Source organism: Podospora pseudocomata (genome assembly GCF_035222375.1).
Source record: "Podospora pseudocomata strain CBS 415.72m chromosome 2 map unlocalized CBS415.72m_2.2, whole genome shotgun sequence".
NCBI classification, from domain to species: domain Eukaryota; kingdom Fungi; phylum Ascomycota; class Sordariomycetes; order Sordariales; family Podosporaceae; genus Podospora; species Podospora pseudocomata.
In genome coordinates this window covers 2,931,610-2,947,873 of record NW_026946366.1, presented here as the reverse complement: position 1 = coordinate 2,947,873, position 16,264 = coordinate 2,931,610, and the positions used below count along the sequence as shown (strand labels likewise).

At 53.5% G+C, this 16,264-nt stretch overlaps 5 protein-coding genes across 5 annotated transcripts; 2 read left to right on the top strand and 3 right to left on the bottom strand.

The window, feature by feature from the left end:
• Positions 1 to 802: 802 nt before the first annotated feature.
• On the bottom strand, positions 803 to 2,443 carry utp15 (U3 small nucleolar RNA-associated protein 15; the record flags this gene model as incomplete). Its single annotated transcript, XM_062888221.1, has 1 exon — positions 803 to 2,443. The coding sequence occupies one exon, from the start codon at positions 2,441 to 2,443 to the stop codon at positions 803 to 805; it is 1,641 nt and encodes a 546-aa protein (XP_062746436.1).
• Positions 2,444 to 2,852: 409 nt separating this feature from the next.
• Positions 2,853 to 7,799, top strand: QC762_213240 (uncharacterized protein). The gene is given in 6 exon segments (XM_062888220.1): positions 2,853 to 2,982; positions 3,362 to 3,395; positions 3,583 to 3,993; positions 4,107 to 4,532; positions 4,592 to 5,693; positions 5,706 to 7,799. The coding sequence occupies 4 exon segments, from the start codon at positions 3,653 to 3,655 to the stop codon at positions 7,269 to 7,271; spliced, it is 3,435 nt and encodes a 1,144-aa protein (XP_062746435.1). The 5' UTR covers positions 2,853 to 2,982; positions 3,362 to 3,395; positions 3,583 to 3,652; the 3' UTR covers positions 7,272 to 7,799.
• A 360-nt stretch (positions 7,800 to 8,159) lies between these two features.
• QC762_213230 (uncharacterized protein) lies at positions 8,160 to 10,516 on the bottom strand. The gene is made up of 2 exons (XM_062888219.1): positions 8,940 to 10,516; positions 8,160 to 8,876 (listed from the first exon to the last, which is right to left on the bottom strand). The coding sequence occupies exons 1-2, from the start codon at positions 10,112 to 10,114 to the stop codon at positions 8,294 to 8,296; spliced, it is 1,758 nt and encodes a 585-aa protein (XP_062746434.1). The 5' UTR covers positions 10,115 to 10,516; the 3' UTR covers positions 8,160 to 8,293.
• Positions 10,517 to 10,793: 277 nt separating this feature from the next.
• Positions 10,794 to 12,079, top strand: DIM1_1 (Dimethyladenosine transferase; the record flags this gene model as incomplete). Its single annotated transcript, XM_062888218.1, has 2 exons — positions 10,794 to 11,049; positions 11,136 to 12,079. The coding sequence occupies 2 exons, from the start codon at positions 10,794 to 10,796 to the stop codon at positions 12,077 to 12,079; spliced, it is 1,200 nt and encodes a 399-aa protein (XP_062746433.1).
• A 694-nt stretch (positions 12,080 to 12,773) lies between these two features.
• On the bottom strand, positions 12,774 to 16,115 carry QC762_213210 (uncharacterized protein; the record flags this gene model as incomplete). The annotated part of the gene is made up of 1 exon (XM_062888217.1): positions 12,774 to 16,115. The coding sequence occupies one exon, from the start codon at positions 16,113 to 16,115 to the stop codon at positions 12,774 to 12,776; it is 3,342 nt and encodes a 1,113-aa protein (XP_062746432.1).
• Positions 16,116 to 16,264: the final 149 nt, after the last annotated feature.

The following is a 16,264-nucleotide window of genomic DNA, read 5'->3' as shown; positions in this document are numbered from 1 at the left end:
TTTTAGCTTTTGGGAAATGTAGAGTAGGGTAGGGATATGGATGGGCCAACATTGTGGGATGTTATGGATGATTTGGGGTGTAAATGAGACTTGATTGAACATTTCCTCTTTCATCTTGATGAGTGATGAATTCCCCCAGCACATTTATTAAGATTGAAGTTGGCTTTTGTGGGGAAGAGAAAAGAGTCTTGGTGGAAGGTTGAGCCATTAGCTCAAAGCCTCTGACATCACCACCATGATGGATAATCCAATTGATGTGACCACCAGCTGTTTTGGGAGACGATTTCAGAGCCCTAGTGCATCCGACTGACTCACACCAAGATCGGGTGGCGTACCCGGCTTGACGGCGAGGAGGACATGATTCATCGCCGAAAGTGATGTTTTGTTGAGACAACCAACCCTAACATGTGAAGGAAACACATCCTAATACTTGAGCCATTTCAAAAGACCGTATCATGACAAGAGATTACACACCAACACAGAAAGACGTTAACCGCCACGAAACGCCAAACCAGGTAGACCCATCCGAAACATATGTTTTATTTCCCCGTCATGCCCCTTCTCACAGCAATATCCGAGTGTAGGTATCTCTCTATGTCAAAAGACAACAAAACAACCACAACAGTAACAACAGTACGAGAGCAGCAGTGGCTTTTTAATAAACCCTTTCCTATCCCCTCTTGGATCAAATAGAACAATATAAAAACTCCGACGCAATGCAATACAAAGAGACCAGACAGAGAATAATTAAGAAATACACAAAAGTAGGCTTGCCCCTTCATCAACAAACTGACGCTGCCCCCTAGTTATTCCCCAACGTCAAGGTCTCCAACATGCCCGCCACTTCCATGGCGGTTTGCGCCTTGCTCGCCGCCCTTGACACCTTGCCGAGGAGAGCGTGGAACAACACTGCCAGTTCTGAGCTTCCGGCAACGTGCTCACTGTAGAGATCGTACAAGTGGAAGGACACATCGACGCAAATGCTGAGGTAGCGCGGGTCAACAATGTATTTGCTCACCCATTTTAGAAGAGGGATGATGGACACTTCGTCGCGACCCTCGAGCGCCTCGCGGAGCGCGGACCGGTGACGAAGAGCAATGAGAACGGTGAGGGCGGTAAGAGGTTGATACTCTGGCCCGGACATGTCGATTACTTCGTCTAGACACGCGGCGTAAAACCCATCCTTGTAGTTGCGCTGCCAGGGCTTGAGCTTCTTCTTCCTGGAGCCAGTGTCTGATGTTGGGATGACGACGTCGACGTTTTCGCCCAGCATGTCCATGTTCTTGTTGCTGACGGCTGCGCGTTTGCGCTTGGCATTTCTGGCGTCGATCTTGTCAAGAGCTGAGGTGCCAATGGCAGCTTCGATAGCGGCGCGCTCGCGGGCCTTCTCGGCGGCTGCTCCTGACAGCTTGGTGCGGATGGCCAACACGCCGGATTGCATGCCTACGGCGAGGTGGCGATCTTCTTGGGCTGCGCCGGCGGCGATGACCGAGAGGGAGAGGATAGGGCTGGAGTATTTGCACCCAAACACGACGTTCCAGTTGGAAGTCTCAAAGACCTTGACATGGCCATCCAGACTGCCGCTGACAACACGCTTGCCATTGGACGCCAACGAGAGACTTGTGACAGTCTTTTGGTGGTTCGTGATAAGACGCAGTGGTTTCGCGGCGACCAGGTCAAGGACCGAGATGGCGTTTCCGGAGGCAGCGAGGAGGGTGGTGCCCCCGGGAAGGGGCAGGACTTCTTCGATTGGGTCCTTGTGCTTAAAGGTGAAGACTGAACCGCCCGGTGTCCTGGCATCCCACACCCGGACCGTCTCATCGTAGGAACCGGTGACCAGCATGTTGCTGTTGCCGCCGGGGATGAAAGCGCCACTGCGGACGTAATCTGAGTGACCGGTAAAGGTATGGCTGGGGTTGTTTGATGGCAGATCCCACAGCCGGACCGTCTTGTCGTCACTGCAACTCATGAGGGTGGTGAGCTCGGTGGGTGACCACTTTGTAACCCACACCGGCTGCTTGTGGATGTGCCATGTCTTGAGAATAACAGCCCTTGTACCGCCGCCGACATCAAAAACCTGCATCTTTCCCGAATCCTCACCGGCGACCAGCGCTCTGCCGTCAGCCCTAATCTCGCCGGAATGGGCCTCGCTGTCGAAGCGACCAATCGTCTTGAGGAGCTCGCGCTTTCGTATCGAGAAGATGTCCACACGGGGACCTGAGGTTACTGCAAAGAGGTCATTGATCTTTGTGGCAACAACCATGGAATTGGACAGGACGGCGCCTGTCTGGGCGGGGAAACTGATGTGCGAGATGGGCCATGTTGCCGTCGAGGTATGTAATTTCTGGTTCTTGAAGGATCTCCAATATCGCTGTTCGGGTGTGACGGGGCTGGGGCCCGAAGGCAGCTTAACCAGCGGTAACGGTTGAACTTCTGCTGCCATTTCGAATGCGTTGGTGAAGAAAACCTAAAAGCCGAGGGGGTGGTGCCAGTCGTGAGCTTCGTTTGTGTGGTTGCTGCCCGCGCGCGACAGCCTGCTCGAAACTTTTTTTTTTGGCCCAGGCAATTGAGACAGGGGTCTTGGGACCCACTCCTTGCCCAGAGTCTAGCTCTGATAAGATAAGCTCCTAGTGTAGTCAAGATCTAGTGGGGGTTGATTCTGGGGAACCCAGGTATTTCATACTATGGGATGCAGGACATTGTGCATCGAGTACCATGTACCTATGTCTCCTCGAGTACTCTACTCGCACAGCAGGGCATTGTCCCACAAAGTACGAGTGGGCGAGAACAGTAAAATTCATCGTTTCGTTCGCCAACAGCTTGAGTAGGAGGGGCAACCTGTCGACTGGGCTGTTGCTCCATGAGAAGTTGGGATAAATAAATAAAAATAAGGTAGCCTCCGGGCTGCGACTACCACGTCGAAAATTCCCAGCCGCCACCTGCCCGTGCCGCCCGCACTTTGCGCGGCCCAGCAACCCGCATGTAAGGAAGTGCCTTCGTGTTGTTTGTTGTATTGCGATATTTTCTTGAGAATGATGTCCACCTAATTCCATGCATACCTTAGGCAGGCACCTGCAGTCGGTAGCCACTGTCCATGATGGTCTTGAGGTAGTGGCGCTTTGTCTTTGCTTTGGCAGGAAAGTCCAGCCCGTCATTTTTCTTTTGGGTCCGCTCGAATGCGCTTGCCACTTTGGGCTTCTCAAAAGAAAGCTCCTGGCAAGGGGTTTTCCTTCCATCTTGCCTCAGTCAACTTCACGCACCTTCCTGGCTTTATTTCCGCCTGACGAGGAAGCCGCCGCTCCCAGTACAAATGATCTCTCAAATATATATTCGAGTATTTTTCTAATCATCGCCTGCCTAGCAACCTAGCGATTCCATTTCTTTTCGTTTCGATGGTTCGTGTTGCCTTCTCTTTTCCGCCCACGCGTTCTCCAGCTGTCCCGCTGGCATATGATGCTAGAGCTGCAAACCACACTGGCCTACCTGCCTTTGTTTGCTTTTGCTGTTTGGTTCACCGCTGCATGATCAAAAGAAGGGAAAATCGGTTCATCTTGCTGATCCGACCACTGGCGCTCTCTCCAGTCTTCCAAGCCCTCTCCTCTCCTCTCGGCCAACCTCGGGGCGTGAGAGAGATCGCGGCTTGACTCGACCGATGGCGCCCAATACAACTTCCAGTCGAAACCAGCTGGCTTCGGGCGCCGACCGTGCGCAGATTGCATCTTCAAACGCGACCGCAAACGCTTTTCTCGGTGCTCGAGCACAACCCTCGTGGTTGAATCCGCCATCGGCAGCATCGAGGGCTCTTCCAGCAAACCCGAACCCGCCTCCGTCCGCAGCATCAATAAAACCAGCGCCCCAAGCAAAACGGGGCCGGCCGAGGAAGTATCCTCCAGTCTCGCTGCCGACTGCTCCCCAACCCCGACCAGAACCCCATTTTCAACCACAGCCACCACCGCAATCAGGATCACCGCAAATACAGACAACCGAAGTCCAGTAAGGCCATAGCTTATCCAATTCTTTCCTTCTGACACCTTTCCCCATTCGTGCAAAGACCCCGTTCACACATGGCTAGGAGCGCTCCATGGCTAGCCTGCTAATCCTTACAGACCCGCTCAGACAATCCTCCCATCGCCGGCTCCTAGTGACGAGCCAAGCCCTGCCCTGTCAAATGCCTTGGACAGCCCGAATCCGCTTCCCGCCTCACTGTCTGATGCGCCGACTCCGGTATCAAACATGACACCGGCGTCGGCGGCAACCAATGTTCCCATGACCCATGCCCGTTTCGAGCTCAACCCAGCAGCGAATCAAAATAGTTGGACTCCTCAACCAGATGAATCATGGCCACCAGAAATCCGGTCTTTTTTCCAGGCCCCGTCGGCTCACGCCCCGTCCCCCCAGACAAGCAACAATCAGCTGTGCTCCGTGAGCGCTGAGTCGGGCAATGCCGTGGGCGCGGCGATAGACCAAGATGGTGGCTGTCAATCAACGAACGCGGCTGCGGCTCCTACTCCGCAAGAACGGCGTCGGACCGAGTAAGTCGTCCCCCAAAACGCGCCCGGAGACCTCATACTGACCGACCTCGCGTCCCCAGCACCGTACCGCTCAAATGCCAGGCCTTCGAGGCACAGATTCACCGACACGTCAATGCTCATGGAGGAATGACTGCGATGAACGCTCGGCTGGATAGACCGCGTATTCAACTTTTGGTGGATGCATGCAAAAGGAACGACTACTTCTTCCTGGCCCTTCACCAGCTCTACGCCATCTGGTCGATCAATCGTCAGGATGCCCATCGTATCCTTAAGAAGGATGATGTGGCCGATATAATCATGATAGATCTTGGGTTTACCACCGTGGCAGAGATTCTCAAGAGGAACGATCAACTGACCCCGACAAACCTGAGGTTCTTTGTCTCGTTTCCTGTCTCAGTTGACCAGCTGCGGGAACATCCAGTTCCTAGGGCGACAATGAAATCGTGGGTGGGCAATTTCCTACGGAGCATGGTAACTGAACATGTTTCCCTGACGCAGGAAACCTGCATGCGCCGGTATCCGTACGTGCTGGATGAACTCCAAGGTCGACTGCTGTGCTATTCTCCCATCATGCGAGAAATCCTATTCACTGCCAATCGTCGAAGACTCGGTATCCCCGATGGTGTCCACGCCCAGGCTTTGGACAATGCATTCAAAGAGGACCAAGAACGTCGAATGCATCTGGCTTGTGGCGCATGCGTGGCCGTTGGGGATTCTCCTGAGACCATCATCAGAATCAACCAAGCCCTCATTGCCCGATACCAGGAGTTGGTCAAGAGGTCCGACGCCGAGAAGCTACGCCTGAATCAACACCCACCAGTCCGGCTCGGAGTACCATCACCACCCGTGGTTCCCTCCCAGCAATTCCCTCCTCCACAGCCTACATCGTTTCATAGTCCCGCCCCCTCGCCTGTTATGCAGTATTCTGCCTCTCCCCAGTACCAGGCGACACAGCTGCATCAGGCACAGCTGGCACAACAGATGGTAAGCCAATATCGACAACAGCAGACGCGGGAACTGCAAGCTGCTCAGTTGCCACAATCACCATTGCAACAGATTCAACACATCCAACAACAACGCATGCCGCTGCCGCAGCAGATTCAATACCAGCAACAGCAATTTCAGCAACGGCCACAGATCCAGCAGCAGCAGATCCAGCAGCAGACGCAGCAGCAGTTTCAACAGCAGCTGTTTGAGCAGCAGCAGGTTTTACAACGAGGTATAGCGCACCAAACCCAGCAACATCAACAGCTTCACGAACTTCAACCAGATCAACAACAGCGACACCTCGAAAGGCCCTATGTTGCACCGATCAATACACAAATTGCGCAAGTCGCCTCGCCCCAATTGGGGCGAGCATCATTGGCGCCTACCACGACACCTACCGGTTTCGGTGTGCCGCGACCCGTGTTGGATCGACAGCAACCCGCTGCAGCGGCAGTGCAAATAACATCGCAGAGCACCCCTCAGCGCGCAGCGTCGACCCCTAGGCAGCCGGATTTGCTTATTCCTGCCAAGGACGTGACTATTCCACGCCCAGAATGGCCCTATGAACCCACAGATAGGAGATCTCTTGCGGCTTCTTTGCACCAGTCGGGCTGCCGAAGTCCAAAACGTGTCCCCAAGGATGGAACACCGGAGCGTCTTTTCCAAGCCATGGACAGGTTTGCAATACCGCCAAGCCTTGTACGTCCGCAAGGCTCGGTATACGAGTTTTCATTTGATGTGACAGCGGAACAGTTTGACCTCGCGGTTAGAACAGCAAGGCCAACTTCGGCGATTTTGGTCCCATTCAGTACCCATTTTGACGGCGCTCTGCGATGGAGACTCCGTTGCTGCAAGCTTGGCCCCTCGAGAACAATACCGGCAGAGCATGAGTGGATCACAAAGGAGATGAGCTGGCCGCGCAACATTTTTATGAGGTTTAACGACAAGACTCTTGAAGCTCGCCGGCAACCTCACAACGGCAAAGACTTGGCGACCGAGTTGACTGATCACGTCGTTTGCGGCTCCAATAAACTGTCGATTGTGGTTCCTGTCTCCGGAGAAAAAAGTGGCGAGCACAGCTACGTCATCGCCGTCGAGGTGATTGAGACGGTTGGCGAAAGGACCGCTGTCCGTCGCGCTTGGGATAACGGCCTGCTACCAGAGGAACACACACTGCAGATCATCAAGAAGCGGTTAACCCCAGTCTCCGACGACGATGGGTTGATCATTGAGGCTCCAGATCTGCCAATCGACATGGCTGACCCTTTCACGGCCAAGATGTTCGCAGTTCCCGCAAGGGGTGCCTCGTGCACGCATCTGGAGTGTTTTGACTTGCTGACTTGGCTCGAGACTCGCCCTTCTAAGCCGACAACCAAGTGCTTTCACAGCATTACGCCGGGCTGTGGCTGCCCCAGTTCTATCCAATCCGAGCCAAGTAACCCTGACAAATGGCGCTGTCCCATCTGTCTTCAAGATGCGAGACCCAACAGCCTACGCATTGACGGGTTTCTTTGCGGTGTCCGTGAACAGTTGGCTCAGCAGAACAAACTACAGACCAAGTCGATCCACGTCAAAGCGGATGGGACGTGGACCGCCGTCGTGGAGAGTGACGACGACGACCTCAGTGAGACGGACACTCCTGCGGCCGTCCCTTCCGGCTCCTCTACCCGCAAGAGAAAAGCATCATCTACACCCACAACGGCACGTCGGCCAGAAGTGCGACGCGAAGTGGAAGTGATCGAGATTGACTGATATTTCCAAAGTCAATCACCTTTCCATTCTTGTCTTGTTTATAGTCATTTTACTTTCCAAGCATTGCGGGCGTTTTGGGGGAGGTCAGCAAACTATACCCGGATTTCTAGCGTTTTTATTCAACAAAAGTGGGGGACGAGAGGCACAATGGCGCCCGCTATTTGCTGAACTTCTTACCAAGTGTGTTACACCTGTGGTTTGGGTACTTGGCTGGTACGGAGGAGGAGGCGTGGATGGAGTGGAGCAAAAACCATACGAGTCAGCGAGGGAAAGGGGGAGGGGGGAATAGCATCGTTGATTTTGCCCGTCAGCTGCCACTCGTTGGGGAGGAATAACCGATAGCATATTTGTTAGTTGGGATGGACCCAGCAAGACATCTGTCGATCGACCAAGCGAAATGGCGGATGAATATCTGCGCTGCATACTACATGAAAAATGATTGTAAATGTGTGTCTGGATAGTCGAGCTACCTAGCGGATACCCCTAGCAATTAATTGAAAAAAAAGAATAGAACAAATTGCTATTGAAGTCCTTCCTGATTTCCGGGTGTACATGTGAGAGTCAAACAGACCAAGTAGGCTGAAATGGCTCCCATTCTGGTGCGTTGCGTCCATATGATCGCCATTATCAACATCGTCTTGAGGCATCACCAAGCGAGATGGACACTTTTGTTTGACTTTTCTTTTTATTACTCAACCAGTAATGTATCCATGCGATATCAAGGCTTGTTTCAAACCATACACATGTACGCAAAAAGGTAGGACATATACACCGAGGTTGATTTGAAGAACTACCTAGCTCAAAGAGATGACACTGAAGATAGTATTATCCATATTCTAATTAATACTAGACTGGAAAAAAGGGGGGATATTAAGTTTGCTAGAAACAAAAAAGAAGGAAAAAAAAGAGAGATGAGCTAGGGATCTCTTTGAGTGTGTGATAAGGCCGATGCCCTCAACAGCAAATGCTTCAAAATAACTTGATCCCCCTTTTCCATTCTCATCCCTCGGAAAAGTTAAAGGCTAATTTTTCTCAGGCAAACTACTCGCCGCATTCTCATCCGTCACTCCGCTGTAGGCCGGTCTTGCCGTGATTGGAAAAACCGGCCCAGTCATCTCCTCCGCCATTGCCTCCTCATATGTAGGGGGCGCATCGTCATACGGCGGTGCGTCTTGTCCCGGTCTTAACTGAGGCGGGTAAAGCGCCGCTTCCGAGGCATCGTTCTGTGGTGTGGCTGCCACCGGTCTAGGCGGCAGCACTGGTGCAGGTGGGCGTGATGAAGAAGCCACACCTTGAGGTGGGATATTGGGCTGTGGTTGAGGTTGTTGCTGTGGAGGACGACCATTAGGACCGGTTTGTTTCCTGGCTGGTCGTGTTCGTCCTTGACGCATGGCCTCTACCAATTCTGCTGGGGGAGTGAGACCGGAGAAGACTTGGACGTTGCTGAAGTTGAGGGGGAGGTGGATCTCCTGTGGGATGTTGGCGAGGTTCTTGCCCTTGTTCCGGTTGGAACCGCCAAAGAAAGAGGAGCTGTTGGAGGCGTGGTTGGTGGCGTCTGGCTTTCCCCAGGCGAGTCCGAGCTTGACTTCCAGTTGGTACTCACGACTAAATCGCGGGGGTGTCAGTGATAGGAATAAGAAAGGAAGCAGGGAGCACAAGAGAAAGTACCTCAGATTACACGTCTGGAAACTCGGCATGATGGTGTTGGGGAGAGGCACGTTGTTCCAGATGGCATCGGGAAGGACAACCTCGGTTCCTACGGCGTCGTCTGGCTTGGATACAGGTATGGAAAGACCCTGGCGTGAGACTATCACCCAACGGTTTAACTCGTTGTTGACCAAGTCCTGACATCGTACGATGGTCTTGCCGATGAGGTCAATCTGTATAGCTACGAGGTACACCTCTCCATTGCTGGGTGCCAGTTTCTTGGCGATAAGTCGTAGTGGTATTGACTTATTGCATGTCAGAATAGCTGGATGTGGGAGGCGAGCAGACATCTCGATCGAGGGCGGTGTTGCTAAGCTGGCCTCGGCCGACGAGGATGGGTTCGAGGGTCCGCCAACCGGGGGTGGTGGTTGCGGAGTGGTACTCCTTCCAAAGAACGAGGTCCGCTTCTTAGTAGACGGTGGCGCCGTGGAAGGTGGCGTGCGAGGCGCAAAGGCGAATGGACGCCTGGCATATGCCTCTTGGTTGCTTTTTGGTGGTCTGGGTGGTTCGATGGGTAAGAATTTGAGTCCTATTTGATATCTCCAATTCTCCTTGAATAAGCCCGGCCTTTGTATCGTGACTTTGACGTAGTATCGAATCTCTGCCTCGCCAGGGAATCCCGTGAAACTAGGAGGTAACGTCTTCGTAACGTGAGAGTACATCAACTGCTTGGTCCCGTCCATCACGCGGATTCCGCCTAGTCCAAATAGTCCAGCTCCTGGAGCGAATCCTCCGGCATTCACAACACCTCCAATTTTGGCCATGGCTTCGGCGTTGCCACATGAGTTGTTGAAGGGAAACTTGAACTGGAAGGGAAAATGATGCTGACCTGGGTTGAGTACGATGGGACCGGCCTGAGGTGGAGCGTTCTCGTTGGGAAATGCCTGGGCTACTTTGTAGAGAATCTTGTGGTTTTCGTAGATGATGTCCCCGGCCGATGGCATTTCTCTGTGCGGTACTCCGGTGCTAGAGTTGTCGTTTGGGATTCCCAGGGCCGTCCTTGACTCTCCCTCAAGCTTCACGATGATGGCGCCCACTGTCTCATGCCGGCTAAGGGTGAGCACGACATGGCCCTTCATGATATCCAAGTTCGTGTAGAACTCGGGCGGGTTCTCCAGAGCTATGCGTATTGACATTTTGACTGTTGTGATATGTTGATTCTCGGTATTGCTGTGAAAATGTATTAGCCGAGACAAATGATGGCAGCTCGGGCAGCTTCAGCCTTCTTGCTTACACACGCCAAGCAAGGTGCAAGCAGCTGCAGGTGGAGCTCACTCGACACAGTGAGCCTGTGGTACAGGTAGTATTATGAGATTAACAAGTTAGGTAGGCAATATAATTCAGAAAAATAGTGCTGTTCAACCACGGTCCCGGGGAATGATCGTATGGAAGCACCCGAACCTTTACCTGTCTAGAAAGGTGCCTTTGAAAAGAGCTTCGCCGCAATGAATAGCGCGGCCCGTTACGTCAGTTCGGTAGCCCGAAACAGCCCACTCTTGCTTGCTCAACCCCTGGAGCGCTGAACCTCGCAGAAGAACTTGGGTGGCTTGGCAACCCCATGCTCGGCACTGCTCGGGCGGTGTGACCCCCCAAGTGGGCTTATCTTATCGATTCTGGCGGGGTCCCTTTTTTTCTGCCAGCCCAAAAAATTATGTGGAACATATGGGACACTCGGATGATCGCTAGAAGGCTGCGGTGAGGGTTCTGTATTCACTTTAAGCGCGAGTCACCGGCCGAGACAACAGACCTGTCGCAAGGTTCCGAACAAAACCTCCCGAGTCTGATCATCCCACCGCCAAAATTTCAGACGACATCATGCCAAAGGCCGCCAAGCAGAAGAAGGGCGGAGGGCCCAGCGGCCCTTACGATCGCAAGTCGAAGCCCGCCGCCAGCACCAACATCTTCAAGTTCGACAAGGACTATGGCCAGCATATTCTCAAGAACCCCGGCATCAGCGACGCCATTGTCGAAAAGGCCTACCTCAAGCCCACCGATGTCGTCGTCGAAATCGGTCCTGGTACCGGTAACATCACCGTCCGCGCCCTGGAAAAGGCAAAGAAGGTCATTGCCAGTATGCCGCCCCCCTTCCTTCCTTCCTTCCTTCCTTTCTTCCACCCCCTACCCCCTTTTCAAGTACTAATGTTCCCTCTTTCTCAGTCGATATCGACCCCCGCATGGGCGCCGAAGTAACCAAGCGCGTCCAAGGCACCCCCCTGGCCAAAAAGCTCGAAGTCATCCTCGGTGACGTGATCAAAATGCCCGAAATGCCCCCCTGCGACGCCCTCATCTCCAACACACCCTACCAAATCTCCTCTCCTCTGATCTTCAAGATGCTCGCCATGCCCAACCCCCCCCGCGTGGCGGTCCTCATGTTCCAGCGCGAGTTCGCCAAACGCCTCGTCGCCAAACCCGGCGACGCGCTCTACTCCCGTCTGTCGGTCAATGTCAACTTTTGGGCCACCTGCAAGCACATCATGAAGGTGGGGAAACAAAACTTTAAGCCGCCTCCCAAGGTGGAGAGTGACGTTGTTAGGATTGAGCCGTTGATTGGGTCGGCGAGGCCGAAGATTGCTTTTGATGAGTTTGATGGGTTGTTGAGGATTGCGTTCAACAGGAAGAACAAGACGTTGAATGCGTCGTTTGCGATCAAGGAGGTTTTGGCCATGTGTGAGAGGAATTACAAGGTGTATTGCTCGTTGAATAATATTCCTGTTGATGAAGGGGTTGCTGCTGCGGGGACGGGGGCGGTGGTGGGGGAGGGAGAGGGGATGGATGTTGATATGGATGATGATGGAGCGGATGGGGATGATAATGAGGAGGAGGAGGAGGAGGAGGAGGAGGATGATAACGGGATGGATGTGGAAGACGATGAGGATATGCCCGAGTTTTTCAAGGAGATGAAGGGCGACGAGGACAAGGCCGCCGCTGCCAAAACGCCGAGCAGGAACCCCAAGTCAAAGGTTGCGATGGTGGTCAAGGCCAAGGTCAACAAGGTGCTTGCGAGCACGGGGCTGGGGGAGAAGAGAGCGAGGCAGTGCGATCAGAACGACTTTTTAAAGCTATTGGTGGCGTTCCACGAGGAGGGTATTCATTTCTCCTAGTTTGTCGCCTGCTAAAGAAGAGGGGACTGGAGTTTTGGCGTTTAAGGGGCGGGCGGTACAAAAAAGGGTGGTTGTGGGTTATTATTGCATTTACGAGCCATGATTTTAGAGATACTGCGATATGATACCAACAATGATGTCTGTGTTTGGTGTTGGTGTCGTTATATTCTTCTTTCTGCCGTTTTGAAATTATTAAGTCTGAGGATTACACAGGTGAATACTGGCCTATGTACCACACTCGTACACCAACCAAGCCGAGGGAACATACACTACATACAGACCACAAACATAGAGACAGAGATGAGATATATCTACGTAGGTAACCATGCCGCTATGAAAATGCAAGATAAAAAACTTGCTAGATAAACCTTCTTGAACCGCTAATACATGAATTTGTCGCTCCACTCGTTCCCTGTACATGATATTCCCAATTGCCGAACCCCCATAGACAAAACAAACCGCCCACCGCAACCCTTGTGAGATAGTAGTCAAAGATGCTCGCTTGAGATCCAAGAAACAAAACGCCATGTGTGAGTGAGAAATCCGAGAGTGATAATAAGAACCTAGATCATCGCTATCCTCAAACCCCGCTTCCCTTAAACTGATCCAAATAGTGATAAGGAAAAAACATAAGAAAACGTATGTACTATGATAGTAAAGATGAGATTTCCAGAACCAATCCTCAGCTCCCGCATCATGACTGGGCCGTCCTGTCTTCGTGAATCCTGAAATCCATCAGAGAATTGAGGCTAGATCTCTCCCTTTTGATGGAGTGGGCCTTGACACCTGCTTCTTGCTGACTGGCCGCCATAGCCTTGGTGTCAGCTGTGATAGTCCTGGTAGGACTAGCAGGAGAAGGAACGATATTCCATGGGCCCGGTCTGCTGCTGTACTCGGACGGCGCCTGGCTGCTTCTCGCGCTGGTGTTGCTCCTTCGTTCTTCCCGGTCTTCTTCGTCTTCGTCTTGGTGGATTTCTATCTCTTCTTGTTGGTCGTCGTGTTGCTGCTGTCTCGATTGGGAAGAGTGGAATGATCCGGATACATCCGAGGCGAAGGAAGAAAAAGAGGAGGAAGGGTCCACGTTTTCACCATCAGACATCTGGTCCTCAATTCCAGCCCGCGGGATGTCTTCCGGTCTGGTGACATGCGCGGCAGCGGCTTGGTTGCCCCAAGCGGCGTGGCTGCTATGGTAATGGTTTTGACGGCCGGGAGTGTGATCGGTGTCGACTCCATCAAGCTCGTCTTCCTCGTCGTCTTCGTAGACATCAATGTCGACGTCATCCATGTCATTGCCCTCGCCGTCGGTTCCAAAACCAAACGATCCCTGGCTGACTCTCACCTGTTTGGCAGGAGAGTCGTCATGAGTCATTTCACTATCGCAGGGGTCCGACGAGCTTCCTTGGGTGTCATCGTCCTGGAAATCATCTGTCATCTCTTCGTCCTCATCGTCGTCAGGTTCGTAGCCGTTGGTGCGCAACATTGTCTGGGGAGGGCCCCGGCTTCCCCCACGCTGATAGCCGTATTCGCCCACAGCTTCACTGTGAGGGGTTGCATAGTAAAACGGTGTACGGTCGCGCTCGTCATGGTGGCCGAACATGCCTGGCGGGGCGAGAGATGGCGATCGGCTCATGCTGGTGCGGCTCCAACGAGGCGTGTTGCGCGGGACGAGACTCGGCGAGCGGGTGCCCAGTCGTCGCTTCTTAGCTGATACGCCAGAGGTCTGAACAGTAGTGATCCGTGGGGTTGGACGAGTGACCAGAGGGGAGGAGCGCCGCTCATAGGGCACTACGGTCGAGACACGTCGTCGGGCCACGGATTGCGCAGACTGTATAGGTATGGAAGGTGGTGGGACTGAGCCAGCCCGAGTAAACTGTGGCGGCCAAGAGCCCTTTCGTTCTCTTTGAGTAAGAGGAGACCCTGCACGGATGAAGCTCGGACCGTTGGTGAGTATGGGCGACTGCACACCGGTATAAAACTGCTGCGAGGGCTCGGTGGAGGAGCGTCTAGACAAACGCTGTAGATGTGAGTGGCGAAGGCTCAGGACGGATGCGTTGTGACTTGGAGGCTCATCCACCCGATCATTCCACGCCCAGCATTCTTCCATAGCATCGGCCTCGGGAACATCGCCGGTGGTACTTTGAGAGTCGGGATAGAATCTACTCAATTCGCGAAGCCTTTGCCATGTCCAACCAGCATCCATCGCATGATAGCCTAAGGGATGATCCTGGAGATATGCCTCGGGTTGCGTGATGTACAGACGGTGGACACCGCTGGCTTTCATGATGACACTCGAAACCAGAAAGGTGAAATCCCACAGCGCTGGTGTTGCCATCTCAGCTGGTGTGAGAAATCGTAGTTTTGAGTCCTTGTGAAGCTTTCGCAGAGGAACCCATGCTTGTCTCAGACCCATGAACTCGTTTAGCGGAGAGTTTGGCGAATAATCTGATCGAACTCCAGCGAGAGCAGATACCCGGAGGACTTCGGAGAAGGCATCGTGAATGGCAAGCTGAACACTGCGGGCATCAGCTCCTCGAACCAGAACTGTCTTGATGAGGCCGCGGCTCTTTAATCTCTGATCAATGATTCTTCCTGCCGCGAACGCCCTTGGAAGCAACCAATTCGACTCTGGCGATTGACCGGGCCACTCGGCAAATTTGGGTGACTGCGGATCTGGTGTTGCCCTGCTGAGCGTGTTTTGCATCTGCGTCCACTCCCCATCGCCGCCTAGAGACCGGCGTTGGGCAGGAAACTCGTTTGCCTGCACCCACACGCCTTTCAGGGGAAAGGGCATAAACACGACTTCAAGCTCCCAGGGTTTGGCGTACGTTGGCAGCGCGGCAGCTTGCAGCTGGTTGACTTGAGCCTGGAGCTTTTGGATCTGGTTGTACACCTCAACCCGGTTGGATGCGGAAATTGTCGTGTTGGTGGCTACAGAGACCACACTGGCGGTAGCATCGTCGGCAATAGCATCATTCCGAGTGTGTCGCCTGCTTCCCACCACGCTCCCATTGTCGTTCAGCATTTTTTCCACTTCATCCACCCGTGACTCCAGTTCCGTAACTCGCATGTCGACGTTGTCGTGCTTGTCGTGGCATTCTTCGTGGCCGGCAACAGAAAAGGAGGTGTTTTCGAGTCTGTCTATTCGCTGTTCATGTGACTCGACTGTTTCGGTGAGTTTCTGATATGCGCTGTTGTCATCAGGTTTTGGAGTTTTGCCCTGTGAATGCGAAGACGCCTTGGGTGTCTCCTCCCGCTCGCGCCTGGACAATGGATCATGTTCCTGAGTAGGGTCATCATCATTAGGTCCTGGGCAAACGGCATCCTCTCTAAGCACATTGAGCGTCTGCAATCCCCTCCCAGCAAATGGTCGTAGATATCTGGCTTGGCTGGATGAAGTTGTCGATGGAGGTCCTTGGGTCAGCAGACACTGAGCTGGAAGTGTTGGAAACCCGCTGAGGCTAATGTTCTCGGCCTGAGTCTCGATTATCTCCCCCCAGTGGTTGAATGTGTCGGGCATTGGGCTGTCCTGAGCCGGCTGAAGGTGTCCAATTGGCAGTGGAGTGGTGGCCTCTATCCTTGGGCTAGGTTCCGTATTTTGAAAGTCCAGCAGGTTTAGATCCAACGATGCCCCAAAGCTGGTGGGCATCGGCCAGTTCACTAGCTCCTGTACGGGACTCAGCGGTTCCCGGTGGCTCCTGGGCTTTTGGTTCTCCTGGCCTACGACGCCAGCCACAGGCAAGATCTGGGTTGGGCCAAGCTGGGTCTGCTGGGTTTGACCTGAAGGGGCATCCTCATGGAAGCAGGCATGATGTGAGCACATGCAAATCTCGACGGTACCCGTTGCTGCGAGAGCAGAATTGCTCCAGAACCGGCGGCAACCGCATCGCGGGAGAGATGGGTCGGTGTAGTTGCATGGTCCGCCAGGGAGGAAAGTCGCGGGAGCAGGCGCCGGCGCGCGCAAGGCTTGGCCATCGGTGTAGATGTCAAATACAAAAGAGTTGCCCTGGACAGAGGGATCGAAAGGAGTCGCAGCCATTGGGGCCTCGGGAGATCATCTCCCAATGCGATTGACCCTCCGCACGGTGAGTTTTTGGGTGGTGGAACAAGTTGGGTCGGATGGCTTCCTGAGGGAAAGGAAATGGGCGAGATTGCAGGTTGCAGAGTGTAGATTGCAGGAGAGGACGA

What these genes read in the sequence shown, in the direction of transcription:
- QC762_213240 (XM_062888220.1), top strand. Translation starts at nt 3,653, where the DNA reads ATGGCGCCCAATACAACTTCCAGTCGAAACCAGCTGGCTTCGGGCGCC. An exon ending in ATACAGACAACCGAAGTCCA is followed by an intron (nt 3,994 to 4,106) that starts GTAAGGCCATAG and finishes TAATCCTTACAG; the next exon opens with ACCCGCTCAGACAATCCTCC. An exon ending in CAAGAACGGCGTCGGACCGA is followed by an intron (nt 4,533 to 4,591) that starts GTAAGTCGTCCC and finishes TCGCGTCCCCAG; the next exon opens with CACCGTACCGCTCAAATGCC.
- QC762_213230 (XM_062888219.1), bottom strand. Translation starts at nt 10,114, where the DNA reads ATGTCAATACGCATAGCTCTGGAGAACCCGCCCGAGTTCTACACGAAC. An exon ending in TTCCAGACGTGTAATCTGAG is followed by an intron (nt 8,877 to 8,939) that starts GTACTTTCTCTT and finishes CCCGCGATTTAG; the next exon opens with TCGTGAGTACCAACTGGAAG.